Source organism: Carcharodon carcharias, chromosome 7, assembly GCF_017639515.1.
Source record: "Carcharodon carcharias isolate sCarCar2 chromosome 7, sCarCar2.pri, whole genome shotgun sequence".
In the NCBI taxonomy this organism is placed as follows: Eukaryota; Metazoa; Chordata; class Chondrichthyes; order Lamniformes; family Lamnidae; genus Carcharodon; species Carcharodon carcharias.
Window position 1 is genome coordinate 149162238 of NC_054473.1, and position 19385 is coordinate 149181622.

At 43.3% G+C, this 19385-nt stretch overlaps 1 protein-coding gene across 1 annotated transcript in view; it reads left to right on the plus strand.

Moving 5' to 3' along the window:
- Positions 1-1447: 1447 nt before the first annotated feature.
- The window catches only part of LOC121280056 (ninjurin-2-like), a 57131-nt gene continuing 39193 nt past the window's right edge, over positions 1448-19385 (plus strand). The window contains exon 1 of the mRNA XM_041191685.1: positions 1448-1564. Within this exon, the coding sequence (XP_041047619.1) occupies positions 1448-1564 (117 nt within the window). The remainder of the gene's footprint in view (positions 1565-19385) is intronic.

The window sequence follows — 19385 nt, forward strand, 5'->3', positions numbered from 1 at the left end:
AGAGGTAGATAGGTTCTTGTCTAACAAGGGAATTAAAGGGTATCAGGCATAGGCTGAATGTGGAGTTGAGGCCACAATTAGATCAACCATGATCTTATTGAATGGCAGAGCAGGCTCAAAGTTTCGAATGGCCTACTCTTAATTCTTATGTTGATATGTTCATATGTAAGATCCTGCTCAAATAAGCCTCAGGTAGAATGATTCAAATTATGTAAAATTGACTTAGTCAAAAGTCTAAGGAGTGGAAAATTTATTTTAGTGTCAATAAGATGTTTATTTCTCCTCCACTTTTTATCCACCAGTGTTTCTCTGCCTCAGCATCAAGGTCTTCACTCCCTGCTGGGGTACAGTTCAGTTGGTACTGGCTCATGCCTGAGGGAAAGTTTTGCCTCAGTGCACACTGGCAGCTATTCCCTATGATGGACATCAGGGCTTAGCCTGATCCTGCCTTACCTGAAGTCCGCACTCGTATATTTCCAACAGAAGTCACTGGATACTGACCAGCATCAAAATCTCTGACCATCTTTCCCTTCCCTAAAGCACAGTCCTGAATTATAGGGCTACTACCAATCTCTAGGTGAAATAAGATCATTAATTAACTGACTTGTGATCCAACCTGGCAATTTCTGAGCCTGTGGGGTTCAGTTATTTACTTGGTAAACTGGTTGAGCTGTTGAGAAAGTCTCTAATAAGACCTTTATTAGCTCATTCATGAGTTATGAGATCTTCCTTCTCACAGAATAAACCTGGTTCCCTTAAACTCTTCACTGAGCTTAATTGATTTATAATTACATTTATAAACATTCAAAAGGACAAAGTTTTCATAAAAAAGCTATTTACCAAACTTTAAATTGCTTGGGAAGGAGGCTGAGACAAAAGTATGTGTCACTGTTATCATTATGAAAATGATACACAAATCACCATGATAATACATTTGAACATATTTAAATATTGTTACTTTCTATGTTTGTAAAGGAACTGAGACAGATTTGGCAAAGCATTTTCCTGAGAACACCATGACTTTAAATTTGTAGTTAATTTGATGTTCATCATGTCTAATAAATATGTAAATAAAAGCTAATAACAGAAAGCAAAGAACACAAAAAAAAGTAAGTGGCAGCTAAAAGCTTTCAACAGCTCGTATGAGTCAGCAACTCTGGAGCTTTCATTCACTGTGATTGCAAAAGAGAAACTCCACACCATGATGCATAAAGAGACTACCAGAATTACAGCACATTCATATCTTGCATTTACTGCCATTAATACAATGAATGGTAAGCATGGCTTAAAGTTCCTGAAATGGACACAAGCCATAAAGCATGTTGTTTGCACTAGTGTTAGTAGCTAGTTATAAAAATTCCAGAAGGATTTGGAAATTGAGTGTGCATCCATAAAACCTCATGCTTCCTTATGATTTTCTGATAGGGAGTTTTTTCATAAGAACAGGATGAGCACCTTAATTTGGAGAAATATGCACCGTAATTCCCCTTATGATGGCAGTGATGTATCCACTGATGAGGAGCCTCTCTTTCGGCAAAACTCCAATGAAGAAAACAGAATAAATGTGAGTATATATTATAATAGGAATTGGAAAACATTTTTTTGTAATGCTTCTATAGAGCATGAAACAACTTTAATAGTTTATAAAGTAGAGAAAAAAATCAAAGTTGCATTCCAGAATTGTGACAATATCAAAACCATTTTCCATGACATTGTGATGGATGTTTATGAAGTAGAGCTAGGAGACCAGTTATGCATGATGTAAGTACACATGGATGCATCTTCACAGACATTGTCCCACATCAATAAAACTTCCAGAATAAAATCTCTGATTTGTGGCTTTTCTATAAATTAGAGAAACTGCTTAAGGACAAATACAGACTGCATGTCATAAGTACATGGCTCATCTGAATTTCAGCAGGTCAAAGAGATAATTTGTTCTGATCCCTTCAGTAACATTCTGAAATTTCTAATCATCTGCTTTTTGTGTTTCACTGGTAGGAGCTCAAATGTTTTATTGTGGATTTTTGCGTTAAAATCTGATGCAGATTGCAATTGAAATGTGACAATTTAATTACATCTTTGTCTCTGAATGGCTGCGGTACATGTATATCTGAATTGGTCAAACTGTACACAGCAAACGGATGTAGAATAAGCTGTGTTGCTCAGTAGAGGAGCTGATTTTGATTTATCCAGCTCCTAATGGTACAACAACCATTGAAATGGTGCACATTTCCTACATGCACAAGGCTTTTAATACATTTGAAATATGTATATGTTATATATAACTGTATTTCCTGTTAAAACCTTCATCCTGTTTATGCCGTCATTAGTCTAGAACTGAAACAAATTAAGCATGAATTTTTTTTTTAAACATTTTACTCGCTCCTTTAGAGTTTTGCAAAACATATAAAATTCTTTTTGCACATACTGAGGAAGCTATTTATTCCAGAAAATGTGATCAATTATTTACAAGCTCTCTTCAGTAGAATGCTTGTAAGGATACTTTACATGGTCATGCAGTTGTAATGCATTACTTAGCTTTGAAGGGAGACAATAAGATAGATTTCTGCTCCTAGCACCCATGAGGGTTGGTAATCAAATGGGCGGAAGGCATTAGTGCTGCCTGTCAATAGACTTAATGGGCTGGATTTTCCTGCAGGCTTTGGGACTTTGAATTTGAGGCCAAATGGGGGTCCTGAGCCCACACTTACCAGCAGCAAGATTGGCTCAGCAATCTTCTGGGAAGTGGTCTCCTAATTGGCTGCTGATGCATCCACTGTCCTATTCGGGGTGGTAGGCAGGTTTCCAATGCTGCAGGCACAGTCAGAGGGCCAGCAACTCTGGAGTGGAGGGGAAACCCCTCCAGTGGAATTATTTGGGCTGTGGGTGTAGCCTCTCTCCCCGTGGCCCTTATATTGAAGAATGGAGCCTATGTCTCAGACGGGCACCTGGCCTGCTGCAGAGAGGCCGCCTCCCATGAGCGGGCAACCTCATCATGCAGTGGTGGGGCCACTCTGCCAGCAGCAAAATGCTGAGTAAGGTTGCAAAATCACCCCTAATTAAGGCATTAACAATGCTTATTAGCTGCCCATCTCCATGGAGTACATAGCTGATCCGCTTCCCAGCCTGGAAGTGGGAACATGTCGGGAGCCATCTCGCGTCTCAACACTATTTTTTGGGTTCCACTCTACCTCCAAACCTGTCACCATGAGGCTGGGAAAATTCAGCCCTTTCTTTTCAGGTGTAATTTTAAATGGGCAATTGTATAGAATGGGCAGTATTAAGAGACAGAATGATGTATCAGTAGAATGTTGTATCTGTATGAGTTGTTGCAATTCCTAGATTCATAGAGGTCTACAGCACAGAAAAAGGCCCTTCAGCCCATCGAGTCTGTGCTGGTCAAACAAGTACCTAACTATTCTAATCCCATTTTCCAGCGCTAGGCCCATAGCTTTGTATGCCATGGCATCGCAAGTGCACATCCAAATACTTCTTAAATGTTCTGAGGGTTTTTGCCTCTATCACCTTTTCAGGTAGTGAGTTCTAGATTCCCACCGTCCTGTGGGTGAAAAAATTCTTCCTTACATCCCCTCTAAACTTCCTGCCCCTTAGCTTAAATCTATGCCCCCTGGTTATCGATCCCTCCACCTCAGGAAAAAGTTCCTTCCTGTCTACCCTATCTATGCCCCTCATCATTTTATACAGCTCAATCATGTCCCCCCTCAATCTCCTCTGGTCCAGGGAAAATAACCCCAGTCCATCCAATCTCTACTCATAACTAAAACTCCCCAGCCCAGGCAACACTCTGGTAAATCTCCTCTGCACTCTCTCTAGTGCAATTACATCCTTCCAATAATGCAGATTCCAGAACTGCACGCAATACTCTGGCTGTGACCTAACCAGCATTTTATACAGTTCAGCATAACCTCCCTGCTCTTATATTCTATGCCTCGGCTAATAAAGGCAAGTATCGCATATGCCTTCTTAACTGCCTTATCTACCTGTCCCGCTACATTAAGGGACCAGTGGACATGCACACCAAGGTCCCTCTGATCCTCAGTACTTCCCAGGATCCTACCATTCATCGTGTATTCCCGTGCCTTGTTAGTCCTGCCCAGGTGCATCAACCCACACTTTTCCAGATTAAATTCCATTTATCACTGATCAGTCCATCTGACCAGCCCATCTATATCCTCCAGTATTCTAAGGCTATCCTCCTCACTATTTACCACCCCACCAATTTTCGTGTTATCCATGAACTTACTGATCAACAAACTCCCTTAACAAAGCCAGGCTGACTGTCCTTGATTAATCCCTGCCTCTCCAAGTGTAGCTTAATTCTGTCCCTCAGAATTGCTTCCAATAGTTTCCCACCACTGAGTTTAGACTGACTGGCCTGTAGTTCCCTGGTTTATTCCTTCCTCCCTTCTTGATTAACAGTACAACATTGGCTGTCCTCCAGTCCTCTGGCATCTCTCCTGTGGCCAGAGAGATATTGAAAATTATTGCCAGCGCCTCTGCTATCTCCTCCCTTGCCTCACTCAACAGCCTGGGATACATTTCATCCGGGCCTGGAGATTTATCTACTTTTAAGCCTAGCAGATGACTTAGAACCTCCTCTCTTTTTCTGCTAATTTCTTCAATTATATCACAGTCCTTCTGCCTGATTTCCATACCCATGCCGTCCCTCTCACTTCTGAACATCAACACAAAGTATTCATTTAGAACCCTACCTACGTCTTCCAGCTCCATACACAAATTACCACTATGGTCCTTAATAGGTCCTACTCTTTCCCTAGTTATTCTCTTACTCTTAATGTACTTGTAAAACAACTTTGGATTTTCCTTTATTTTACCTGCCAACGTTTTTCATGCCCCCTTTTCGCTCTCCTAATTTCCTTTTAAGTTTCCCCCCTACACATTCTTTACTCCTCTAGGGCTTCCGCTGTTTTGAGCCCTCAGTATCTGCCACAAGCCTCCCTTTTTCTCTTTATCCAATCCTGTATATCCCTTGACATCCAGGATTCCCTGGATTTGTTGGTCCCACCCTTTGCGTTTACTGGAATATGTTGGCCCTGTCCGCTCCCTATTTCCTTCTTAAATGAGTCCCACTGCTCTGAGGCAGATTTACCTAAATGGAGCTGATCCCAGTCCACTCTGGCCAAATTATATCTGATCTTATTAAAATCGGCCTTCCCCCGATTTATAACTCTGATTTCTGGCCCATCCTTGTCCTTTTACATAGCAACCTTGGATCTAACACAGTAATGATCACTATCTGCAAAATGGTCCCCCACTGATACTTCTACCACTTGCCCAGCTTCATTCCCTAAAATTAAGTCCAGAACTGCCTCCTCTCTTGTAGGACCTTCTATGTACTGGCTTAAAAAGCTCTCCTGGATGCATTTTAAGAATTCTGCTCCCTCTAAACCTATCACATTATGACTAACCCAGTTAATGTTGGGGAAGTTGAAATCCCTCACTATTACTTTTACACTTCTCTGAAATTTGCTTACATACCTGCTCTTCTATTTCTCTCTGACTGTTTGGGGGCCTATAGTACACTCACAGCAATGTGATTGCTCCTTTTTTGTTTTTCAGTTCTACCCATATGGCTTCATTTGAGGAGTCTTCTAAGATGTCATACCTCCCTACTGCTGTAATTGATTCCTTGATCAATATTGCAATCCCCTCCTCTTTTACCTCCTTCCCTGTCTCGCCTGAAAAATCCATATCCTGGAATATTGAGCTACCAATCCTGCCCTTCTCTCAACCATGTCTCTGTGACAGCAATGACATCATACTTCCATGTGAAAATTTGTGCCCTCAACTCATCTACCTTATTTGTCAGACTTCTTGCATTAAAATAAATACCATCCAACCTTGCCAAACCCCCTTGTGCCTTAACTGGTCTATAATTTCTATGCCTTCCAGAATCACTTGCTCTCTCTTCTAATTTTGGCTGTGCATTTCCCCAGGCTGAACCTTCTCTCAGGATCCCATCCCCCTGCCAAGTTAGTTTAAACCCTGCCCAACCACACTAGCAAAACTCTCTGCAAGGATGTTGGTCCCACTCCAGTTCAGGTGCAATCTGTCTGCCTCCTACAGGCCCCACCGCCCTCAGAAACAGTCCCAATGTCCCAGAAATCTAAAGCCGTCCCTCCTGAGCCATCTCTCCAGCCACACATTCATCTGGACTAACCTCCTATTTATATACTCACTAGCAGGTGGCACCGGAAGTAATCCAGAGATTATTACCTTTGATGTCCTGTTTTTTAATCTGTTTCCTAGCTCCCTAAATTCTGCTTGCAGGACCTCATCCCTCTTTCTACCTATGTCATTGGTACCCATATGTACCACGATTTCTGTCTGTTTGCCCTCCCCCTTTAGAATGCCCCGCAGCCATTCAGTGACATCCTTGACCCTAGCACCAGGGAGGTAACATACCATTCTGAAGTCACGTCTACGTGCAGAGTGGTCTACAGTGTTGGTCATAATGAGTATAACATAACTATCACTAATCCATGTTTATAGTCATTTGTTCATTGTGGCAGTATGAACATCCATTTGAGATACACCCAATGTACTGATGGGTACATCAACTGAGGCAATGCAATGGCTCGAATTTGGCACATTTCCAATGTCAGGCTGGAGAAAACCTCTTTGTTTACCTTATCCTTTTGGTTCAGGTTTCTTAAAATTTCAGACTCGCTCCCTCTCTTCAGAGGGAGGCTGATGGTGACCATGGACCTTCATGTTGATCTCGCTTTGGAAGAATGGATCATCTTCATTGGTGGTACATTCACCCAGTTTGCAAGGCTCTTTAGAAAGGTCATTCTTTGTCTATCTCGATCTTTTTTACATCAATCTTCCCCATCTGTAACAGGCTCTCTAAATCATGATTTCCTATTATGTGCCCAAGAAAGCTATTAATTGAGCACTGCAACCTGCAGAAGGCAACGGCAAGCCACTGCAGTACCTTGCCAAGCATAGCCACGTACCAACACAAATCAAACAAAAATTTCAGACACAGACTCATATTCAGAACTTTCAACAGCTTGCTGCTCAGGTTTCTCCATAACTCAACCAAGGCAAGCACAGAATACACTTGGCCCATATCCATTTCACAAATGAGTCCTCATAGAAGTCTACATCTTCAGTTATTTCTGTGCAGGGTGTGGAATGGCTGTCAAGTGGGTGGTCTTGGCATCAGGTTTTCCTGCAGAAGTTGGCACTTTCTCTTCTCATGCAGTGCCCCTCAATAAGAACTTCAAAAGACGTGCAAAGCTTACAAATTCTTTAGGGCTATGGGACACAACCTCTTCAAAAAAGCTGACTGATCTTCCTTTCCTTCCTGTTTCTTGTTCTCTTCCAAAACAAATTGGCGACAAGGGAATTGGCAATTGAGAATCCCATAGCTGTAACTTCAGTAACTCCAGTAACTCAGAACTGATTCCATTGTGGAGGTGAAATTATTTTCCCTCAGGTTGTTAAAGGCACTTAGCTCTATTCAGGTGGAAAGCTAAAAAAAAAAACTCTGCAAAAACTCTTTTGTAAATTCAATAATATCTTTCGAAAGTTTTTCACCTGCAGGTTCCTAAATTCAGAGCGTTCATCAGCATCAGCTGATTCCAGCAACAAGTGATTTAAATAATTGATTATTACCCTTCATACAATGGCTCATGCCATTGTTGGCAATTCTCACTATAATAAGCTCCCAGCACCATCACCAAATGCAGGGGAGGCTCCAGACCACAGTCAATGTCCCAGAAAGAAATGCTGCCGACTGTCAGGACAACAGCAGTGTCCCAGAGCTCTGGCCTTCTTCCACTGAGCTCTCTGACACAGGTGAGACCAAGCTGTCCTAGAGCTCCCTCCACACATTGCAGGCAGACAGTTGCCATGAGTCAAGGAACACCTATGCCCCATGTCTCTGCAGTCCGGCATCCCTACCCAACCCCCTTACCGCAACACCCCCGCAGCACCCCGCCCCAACACACACACACACACACACACACACACCCTGCCCCCCCACCCCCTCCACCACCACAAGCAGCGCCCTGCCTCTCCTCGCAACTTCTCATCTCCTTAATCCAAGGCAGTCTGTCTATCTCTGCACCAGGCTGTGAGGACGAAAGACACCACCGGGTATGGGAGGAAAGCATGGTGTCCTTCAGGTGAGTGAGCTACCTTCCTGCAGAGCCCATTGCTCTCCTGCTCCTCCTCAATCCCATATCTTGCTTCTTCACCCATGCATCCAGGGGGTTCTTCATGCACATTTTAATTATTTAATCTACACTACTATAAATTGTTTCTTGATGATCTCAGTTCCTTTACAAGCAATCAGTAGTCTGATATTTTCTTTTTATAGTTCATGGTATTTGAGCATCACTGGCTAGGCCAGCATTTATTGCCCACACTTGGTTTGCCTTGAGAAGGAGGTGGTGGGCTGCGTTCTTGAAACGCTACAGTCTGGGTGGTGTAGATACCCCAACAGTGCTGTAGGGAAGGGAGTTCCAGGATTTTGATCCAGTGACAGTGAAGGAATGGTGGTATAGTTCCAAGTCAGGATGGTGATTCGCTTGGAGGGGTACTTGCAGCGGGTAGTGTTCCCATGCATTTTGTCCTTCTAAGTGATAGAGGTCACGGGTTTGGAAGGTGCTATTTAAGAAGGCTTAGCAAATTGCTACAGGACATGTTGTAAATGGTACATGCAGCTGTCACCGTGTGCCAATGGTGGAGGGAGTGAATATTTAAGCTAGTGGATGGTGTGCCAATCAAGTGGGCTTCTTTTATCCAGGGTTGTGTTGAACTTCTTAGTTTTGTTTGAGTTGCACTCAACCAAGCAAGTGGAGAGTACTCTATCTCACACCTGACTTATGCCTTTTAAGTGTAGACAGGCTTACTCGCTGCAGAATTCCCAGCCTCTGACCTACTCTTGGAGCCAGATTATTTATATGACTGGTCCAGTTCAGTTTCTGGTCAACATCAACTGGTTTCTGATGTTCGTGGTGGAAATTCAGCAATGGTAAGGCTATTGAATGTCAAGGGGAGATGGTTAGACTCTCTCCTATTGGAGATGGTCATTGCCTGGCAAATATTACTTGCCATTTATCAACCCAAGCCTGAATATTGTTCAGGTTTTGCTCCATGCAGACATGGACTGCTTCAGTATCTGCTGAGTAGAATATGGTACTAAACACTGTACAAACATCTAACTTTATGAAGGAAAGAAGATCATTGATGAAACAGCTGAAGATGGTTGTGCCTAAGACACTACCTTGAGGAACTCCTACAGTGATGGGCTGGGGCTGAGATGATTGACCTCCAACAACCACATCCACCTTCCTTTGTGCTAGATATGACTCCAACCAGTGGTGAGCTTTCCCCCTCATTCCCATTGACTTCAATTTTGCTAGGCCTCCTTGAGCCACACTTGGTCAAATGCTGCCTTGATTTCAAGGGCAGTCATTCTCACCTGGCCTCTTGAATTCAGCTTTTTTGCCCATGTTTGGACCAAGGCTGTAATGAGGTCAGGAGCTGAATGGACCTGGTGGAATCCAAACTGAACATAAGTCAGCAGGTTGCTGAGTAAATGGTACTTGACAACACTGCCAACAACACCCATCACTTTACTTATGATTGACAGTAGATTGATAGGTAGATTGGCTGGATTGGACTTGTCCTGCTTTTTATAGACGGGACATACATGGGCAATTTTCCATAATGTCATTCAAAAAATATTTCTTGTCACTGTTAAAGAAATGCATATTCAAGCATTACCACAGTAAATTCTTTGCTCTCTTTCAAGTACTTTGCACAGTCTTATACTTAACAACCTAAGTCGTTAGCCCTGATTTTAACCTATTCCACCCTGTAGGAATGGAGTCAGTTCAAGTTGGACACCTAGTCTAGGTGCACCACCTCCTCCCCCACTCCTCCCCACAGGTTTACTATTCATTGACTCACCCTGCCACTGACTCTGCACCGCTTTTTCTGTTCGCAAGACATAACTTGGGATGACCTGGCAACTGATCGTCCAACAGCCAGCCTCTTCCCAGTCAGAACAGGGTGAGATGTCAGCTGTTGGGATTTAAATGGGTCCCGAGCAAAGAAGGTTTAATTAACTTTTCAATGATGTAGCAAAAGGTTCCATAACTTAATTCATCTTGTGATGTTTTTACTTTCCCTCTCGCTGTGACCAGAATCTAGTTGCATTCCCTGCATGCACCCAGACTGCGCTGAGAATGTGTTTCTGTGAGTCTCTTAGCATCTATGCTAATGATGCCTGATTAACCCATTCCAACCTTAAACTTGGCTTCCAACATACCCACTGTGCCTAAGGTGGTATTTGATTTCTCAGTATGCGAAAAACAAACAGCTTAACCTACATCACCTCACACATTAGATCAAGGCCTGCATGTGTACAAACAGTTTAGCTGAATGGGCTACCAACATCCACCTACCTGCAAGAAAAGTCTTTAATCCTCCCCATAACATTTTATGACTTATTTCTTCCACACATGAGAAGTGTACCTCAAAGAATTTTGATTGGCATGTAAGGATAGAGAACTTAGGCCTGGAAGGTGTTATGGACTGGACGGGGTTTAACTTAGACTGCACTAGTTTCTCCTCTCACCACCATCTAATAAAAGAAAGGTGTTTTTGATTTGCTTCCCCCTTTATATGCAGTGGCATATTACCCAATCCCTCGGTTTTGGTGTGATCCAATTTCTATAAATAACCCCACAGCAAACTCGAGATAGGATGAACCCAAAGCATTAGTTTATTTGCACACACTCAAACATGGGAGGTGGGTCGCCTTTGCAGTCACACAGTCAAAGAGGGAAAGAGGAAAGAAATATTTACAGTGCAGAGACCACAGAGAAAATAAATTATGTTGCATGTGGATTCCAGAGCCCAGAATCAAATTCCAATGAATTATTCCTTCGCAGAGATCAGCAGGTTGAAAACTGATGCTGTATAATTCACTTTTCTGGTGATATTGACTTTACACAGTGAGATAGGCATGCAGAGATGAATTATTCTTGTAGGCGATGGTACAGAATTTCCAGCAGAAGCAGTGTAGATGGTATTCAAACTGGGCAGAGCCTCTTTTCTGTGAGACCGCTTTTAAGATGATAAACAACAGGCTGAGATTTTGCAATACAGAAAGGCAATATTACTGGTTACACAAGCTAGAGGTCCATATCACATGACTTCCACCTCTCCACATTGTCTTTGACAAGGGATGTGTATACCTTGTCTGGGTCCCCGAAATGGTTAGATGCCCCAACCATTAGGAATTGAAAGAACAGTTATGGGGCCCTTTGTCCTGGCTGAAGAGTAAACTCTGGTTGTCCAACCTTAGTTATGAAATGCAGGTGACCTTTGTATAACCCCCTTTGAATTTGGTCTCTGCAGCCTACAGGGGTGTCACTGGTGTCTCTTCAGAGATAATGAGATGCAAGTTTCTTTGATACTGCCATGGTAGCTCTTTTTGTTTGACGGTCACAGACAGACATAGCTTCAGCCATTTTAAAAGATCCTCATCCAGTTTTAAAAATTTTAGAAATAGCCACGAGGGGATCTATAATCTATTTTACAAAAGATTTACAGGGTGAGGTTAGTCCCCTCACAAAGGTGTCTTGCTTTTTACATTGACAGAAATAATGAATTCTGGATTCACTGTGGTAAAAGTAGAAGCTGAATGTACTGAGATAAGAAATAAGATGCAAAAGAGCCTAGTTATTGGGATCTATTTCAGGTCACAAAGTCGAGTGATGCTATGGGTTTTGAATTATAAAAAAGATTAGCGAGCTATTTTTAGGTACAAATACAATTGGGAAATTTAATCTACTGGGATTTAACAGCGAGGATTATTAATGTGAGCAGGAGTAAAGAGATTCACTTCCTGCCCATCGTCATGACCACTTCTTGACTCTGATGTTAAGGATCACATAATGGAAGAGCTAATTTTGGATCTGGTTTTGTGTTGAACAGCTTAAGGTTAGGAAACATTTTGGAAACTGCATCATATCACAGTGGAGTTTAGTATTAAAATCACCATAGATAAGGAAAGCTCAGCTGAGAGCCTTAATTTTACGAGACACTGAACAGATAAGGAAGCAACCAAAGGAGCTGATTATTACAGAGACAAGGACAGCTGGTATAATAAAGGCACATACAGGGAATCTAAAGTCGAGTCATACCACTGAGTAAAAAACAGAATAAGAAGAGAAGGAAACCAATGTGGCATCAAAGGAAGCAATGCAAGGAATAAGGGAAAAATGTAGATAGCAAAATTGTATAGCCGCCCAACCCCCCAAACAAATGGGTGCAGGGATGCGATGCGCAATTAACCTGAGATATTTCCTTTTAAAGTTTGCATAAACTTCATGCTGCCTGCACATTTACATGATATATGCATGCAGACCAGCACTAAATGCAGTGATTGCATACTTCAGTGGGGGAGCTAAATGTGTGCCATTTAAAGATAAGAGTGCAATATTTAAAGCCAGCCTGCACCTCTTAAAGAGGAGGTGCATTCTTGGGTGGATCAAGTGCTGGAAGTGATTGTGGAAGACACTCTGAGCAAGGTAGAAGATTGCCTAATGTTGGAACAAGGTGGAGGGCATGCTAAAAGGTTCTCAAATGCAGAACTGGAGGTCTTGTTGCAGGAGGTGGACAGGAGGAGAGGGGACCTCTAATCATAGGGGGCCAGGTAGCTCACCAGACAAACTCTCAGAAGGCAATGAGAGCAGATATGTATCAAGGTCAATGCAGGAAGTATAGCTCCGAGGGCCTGGATGTAGTGCCCCAAACAGTTTAATGACCTCACACGAGTGGTCAAGATCAGCAAGTTCATCTGCAAATGGTATAACCACACACCTCAACTACTAGCTCAATTTGTCACTCACTCCACTAACCTCACTCAACTACCAAAAATCTCAATCAGTCATGACTTATACTTCATCTCAGCATTACACGTTTATCACTGCTGCCATCCTCACACCCACAGCTCACATCTTGCACACATTTTAAACATGGCAGGCATATCACCCAAACCATACTCACTAACACACTTCCCTCTCTATTTCACAACACGGTGGTGCATAACAGGCAGCAGCGGGGGACAGGTATGAATGTATATACTTACCTCCATTTGGGACAGTCACACTGAAGCAGTGAACAGGAGCGGAGCTGAAATCGCAACCTACCTTTCACCTTTCTCCATTCCGATACCGCAAGTGGATGACGAACTGTGAAATATTGAGATGTACCCTGCTCCAGCTTGGAAGGAGAGCCTTTGCAAAGAAGTTCCTGGCCACAGTCACCTTCACAGCCACCTACAAAGCCATCCTTGCAGTCCTCTGAGACTGCAGGTCTGACCGAAACATGTGGCAGATTTCAGCGAGCACCTCTATAGTAACAGAGATGTCACACACTGTTCCTGGCTTAAGTTGGGACAGAGTTGCTTCCTGAAAACCCTGGGTGGACATGATCTTGTGCTGAAAGCCCTTCTCCTCCTCCTCCTTCTTTGAACAGCTTGTTCTCTTCTGTGTTGCCTCTTCTCATTCTCCATGTCATGTTACAAACCAATGGGAATAGAATCTACAGCAACTATGACTGGGAGCAAGTGGTGTGAGTAGATTCCTTGAACTGAAAACCAAAACTTCACCGCATGATACACCACTCCATTGGATTTCACCGACTTTAAATACAGACTTCTCTTAATGATCCCTTTAAATAGAACTGGAAGATGGGGTCCTTCATGTTGCTGAATGCATGTTGAGCTGTGTGTGTTTAAGAGATTGTTGGAGCATTCAGATCACAAATGGCATCACTGGGGCCTAATCCACATAATGCATTGAATGGCATCACAAACTGCCTACTCTGTATACTTAAGTCAAACACTCTAGTTGCCCATGCTAACAACCTCAACAAAATAGTGTCCAATGTGGTCTATATCAGAAGTGTACATGCAGCACATTGTTATTTTAGTTCTGTAATGGCAGCCATAGCACCAAAAATATCTAACTTTTGCAACAAAAAGTGATCCTCAGCTATACATCATTAGGTTTAATGGTAGACAGACTGGTAAGGCTGTTAAAACTGGTTACACTGGCACAAATAAACCAAGAGAGCAGAAGCGCAATGATTATATCATAAAACAATATAAAGGGCCTGTGTTATTATATATCTGTAAACAGAAGGTCTAAGGCTTGAATTTTAGCTCCCAGGTCGGGAGCACAGAGTCAGGAGAATTTCCGGCTCTGCAAAGCTGACTCCTGAAAGTGTCCTGGAAGTTCCAATTTTTATTCTGGGCAGGGTGGGGGGAGAAGGAAATATTGGGAGTCAGGCTCACCAACCCCAGAAACAGTTTAGGGGCAGCACAGAGGTTGCTGACTGTGGAGGTGGGCTGGGCAAAAGGCCGGCTTCAGTGATCCGACACTATGCCCCAGCTGCAAAACAAATCAATGGATTTCTGGAGCCTGATGAAACTGATTATTAACGTGTCATGAAATGTAAACCTCATTGCTCCTTCATCTTTCAATGGGACCATTCTTGAGGGATTCTACAGCTCTGCTTACCACCAGTGTTCCTGAGGTCTCCCTTGGATGCGGAACTTAATGCAGTCCATGGTGGTGGGGGGGGGGGATCATCTCTAACAGTGTGGTATATGAAGATTGCTCTGTATCTGTAAGAAGTCGCTTGGCTGTTCAAATGGATGGGAATTCTTCACTTCATATCAGACCCTGTAAAGTTGGGATCAGAATGCCATATAACAAGGCCAGTGGCAATATCAAGACTCACTCAGGAACAACAAGTTACCCTTCAATTTTCACCTCCACCCTTTCCATATAGTGATTCAACCTGGGGGATGCTTGGCGATTCCACTGAGTGCTCAGATAAGGTTTGTTGCTGCAGCCCTCAAGCCACCGCCCATACATTTTGGGGGGAGGCTGTGACATAATGATGTCACTGATCTGTAATCCAAAGGCTCAGGCTAATGTTCTGGGGGGCATGGGTGCACCATGGCAGCTGATGCAACTTAAATTCAATTAATAAATCTGGAATTAAAAAGCTAATCTAATGGTGACCACGAAACCAACCTCGATTGTCATAAAAACCCATCTGGTTCACGAATACCCCTCGGGGAAACAAAATCTGCCCTCCTTAATTGGTCTAGCCTACATGTGACTCCAGAAATGTGGCTCACTCTGAAATGGCCTAGCAAGCCACTCAGTTGTATTAAACCGCTATGGCGTCTAAAAGGAATGAAACCGGACAGATCACCTAGCATCAACCTAGGCATTGGAAATGACAATGGCACACCCAGCCCTGTCAACTCTGCAAAGTCCTCCTTTCTAATATCTGAGGGCATGTGCCAAAATTGGGACATCTGTCCCACAGACTAGTCAAATAATAGCCTCACAAAGTCATATTCACAAAATCATACCATACAGACAATGTCCCAGCCTCCACCATCACCATCCCTGGGTATGTCCTGCACCATCGACTGGACAGGCCCACCAGAAGTGACAGCACAGTGTATACAGGTGGGAAGGAATTGCCCTGAGATTACTCAACATCAACTCTGGACCCCCTGAATTCTCACAGCATCAAGTCAAACATAGACAAGGAAACCTCCTGCAGGTTACCACCTGCAGCCCACCTCAGCTGATGAATCAGTGGTCCTCCATGTTAAACACCACTTGGAGGAAGCACTGAGGGTGGCAAGGGGGTAGAATGTACTCTGGATGGGGGACTTGAATATCCATTAGCAAGAGTTGTTCGGCAGCCCTACTGACCAAGCTGGCCATCCTACATCACATAGCTGCTAGCTTGGGTGTGCAGCAGGTGGTGAGGGAACTAACAAGAGAGAAAACATACTTGACCTCATCCTCACCAATCTACCTGCCACAAATGCATCTGTCCATGACCGTATTGGTGGGAGTGACCACCACACAGTCCTTGTGGAGACAAAGTCCCGTCTTCACATTAAGAATACCCTCCATCGTGTTGTGTGGCACTACCACCATGCTAAATGGGATAGATTTCAAACAGATCTAGCAACTCAAGACTGGGCAGCCATTAAGCACTATGTGCCATCAGCAGCAGCAAAATTGTACTCGAACACAATCTATAACCTCACGGCCCAGTATATCCCCCATACTACCATTATCATCAAACCAGGTGATCAACCCTGATTCAATGAAGAGTGCAGGAGGGCATGTCAGGAACAGCACCAGGCATACCTAAAAATGATGTTTCAATCTAGTGAAGCTACAATTCAGGACTATTTGCATGCCAATCAACAGAAGCATCATGCGATAGTCAGAGAAAAGATATCTCACAACCAATGAATCAGAGCTAAGCTCTGCAGTACTGCCACATCCAGTCATGATACCACAAGTGGATGATGAATTGTGGTGGACAATTAAACAATTAACTGGAGGAGGAGGCTCCACAAATATCCCCATCCTCAATGATAGGGAAGCTCAGCACATCAGTGTAAAAGACAAGATTGAAGTGTTTGTAGACATCTTCAGCCAGAAGTCCCAAGTGGATGAATCATCTCGGCCTCCTCAGGAGGTCCCCAGCATCACAGATGCCAGTCTTCGGCAAATTCGATTCACTCCACGTGATATCAAGAAACGGCTGAGGGCACCGGATACTGCAAAGGCTATGGGCCCTTACAATATTCCAGCAATAGTACTGAAGACTTGTGCTCCAGAACTAGTTGCGTCCCTAGCCAAGCTGTTCCAGTACAGCTACAGCACTCCCATCTAACCGCAATGTGCAAAATTGCCCAAGTATGTCCTGTAAACAAAAAATTCGGTAAATCCAACCCAGCCAATTACTACCCCATCAGTCTACTCTCTCATCATCAATGAAGTGATTGAAGGTTCATTGCAGTGATATCAAGCGGCAATTACTCATCAATAACATGGCCACTGACGCTCAGTTTGGGTTCCGCCAAGGCCACACAGCTCTTGACCTGATTACAGTCTTGGTCCAAACATGGACAAAAGTGATGAATTCAAGAAGTGAAGTTAGAGTAACTGCCATTGACATCAAGACAGCATTTGTTGCATCAAGGAGCCCTAGCAAAACTGGAATCAATGGGAATCAGGGGGAAAAGTTGGAGTTACACATGACACAAAGGAAGATGGTGGTTGGAGGTCGATCATCTTAGTCCCAGGACATCACCACTGGAGTTCCCCAGGGTAGGGTCCTAGGCCCAACCATCTTCAGCTGTTTCATCAATGACCTTCCTTCCATTATAAGGTCAGAAATGGGGATGTTCCCAGATGATTGTACAATGTTCAGCACTTCAGATATTGAAGCAGTCCATGTCCATATGCAGAAAGACCTGGATAACATTCAGCCTGGATTGACAAGTGGCAAATTATATTCATGCCACAGCAAGAGAGAATATAACCATCGCCCCTTCACTTTCAATGGCATTACCATCACTGTATGCCCCACTATCAACATCCTTAGGGTTACCATTTACCAGAACCTCAGCTGGACTAGCCAGATAAATACTGTGGCTACAAGAACCGGTCAAAGGCTAGGAATCCTTTGGTAAGTAACTCACCTCCTGACTCCTCAAAGCCTGTCCACCATCTACAAGGCACAAATCGGGTGTATGATGGAATACTCTCTACTTGCCTGGATTGACATCCCATCCACAACCTTCAATATTCACTCCTCCACCACTGTTGCTTAGTGGCAGCAGTGTGTACTATCTACAAGATGCACTGTAGCACCTTCCGAACCCACATCCTCTACCACCTAGAAAGACAAGGGCACCAGTTGCATGGGAACACTACCACCTGAAAGTTCCCTTCCAAGTCACTCACCATCCTAACTTGGGACCATATCACTGTTTCTTCACTGTCGCTGGGTAAAAGTCCTGGAATACCATTCCAAACAGCACTATAGGTGTTCCTACAACATGTGGACTGCAGCAGTTCAAGAAGGTGGCTCACCTTCTCAAGGGCAATTAAGGATGGGCAATAATGCTAGTCTAGCCAGCAAAGACCACATCCCATGAATGAATTTTAAAAAACCCTCACCCCACCACACTCTCCCCTTGCCCCATCCTTGCTGATCGATTCCAGCCTATGCCCCTCTACCCACCCCCTTGGCCCCTCACAGTCTCCATGCCAATGTATGCCTCTCTACCCAACCCCATGCCCTTTATAGCCCCTATGCCAACTTAGTGTCAATTCTTGCCATGCCCCACCACCACCCTTTGCCCTTACACCCTCAACGCCTACTTACCCAGCATCCACCATGGTCAGCCCTCAGGACCCATGTCAAGAGGAAATAAAACTGATGAATTCACTATATTAAAAAAAAAGTCATTGATATAAGCACATTCACTAGATTTAGATTCCTTCAACCAATAATGCTTTATAACAACAAGCATTTGAATTCATAGTCCCACATCAAAGACTTAATAATTGGAGCTGTCAATTAAACAGTGAACTGACAGGCACCCCACAGTGATAATGTTAGGTTGTGAAAACAGTCATGTAACACAAATCCTATAATTATAGCCCTAGTCTTTTTCAACAAACTGTGTGAAATAACAAGCACTGCCTACTGTTTTTTTTTATTCTAAGGCCATGAGATTTAAATCACTTGACATATTGAGAGTTCCTTTGACAGTTTCCTTGGCAGTTACAATGAGTTTATCCACTTTTTATGCATATTCATGTCTATTTTTAACAATCCTAAAGGGCACCTTATCTCACCCAAAGGGCACATTACATCTCCCAAAGGTGTCCCTAGTCCTATGCAAAAGGGTACCCTACCCCTCCTAAAGGATACTCTACCTTTCCAAAGAACTCCACTAACTTTATAGACTTTCTCCTGATAAGTCTAAAGTGCACATGTCATGTTTCAGACAGCCTACTAGCCAAAATTGGATCTAACTGAATTCAGCTGCACTTTAACATATGCAGCTTCCTCCATGAACCATGGATGTACAAGTACAGCCCATTCTGTTTGCCCCCTGCAAAAATGGTAAGGGCCGGGTTTGAGGGTGGGACTTCCAGGTTAGGGCCCCCACTGCCATTTTTGCTATGATAGACAGCCTTTCCATCTGTACAAAAATACAGGTTGAAGCATTTGTAGGGCCTTTAAAAGGAATCCAGTAGTTAGGAAATAGTAGATATCCCAACCACTTCCTTTGTATTGATATTTCACAGAAGAAGACCCTTTGTCTGAAGTAAAGGCTGTTTTTGTTTGAAAAATGAGGAGGAAATTTTAAGAACAGTTATAATTTCTGATAAAGAACTAATGGTTTCATTGAAAGATCTTCACAACATCAATTTAATCCAGTCTATAACCAGATGGCTGGC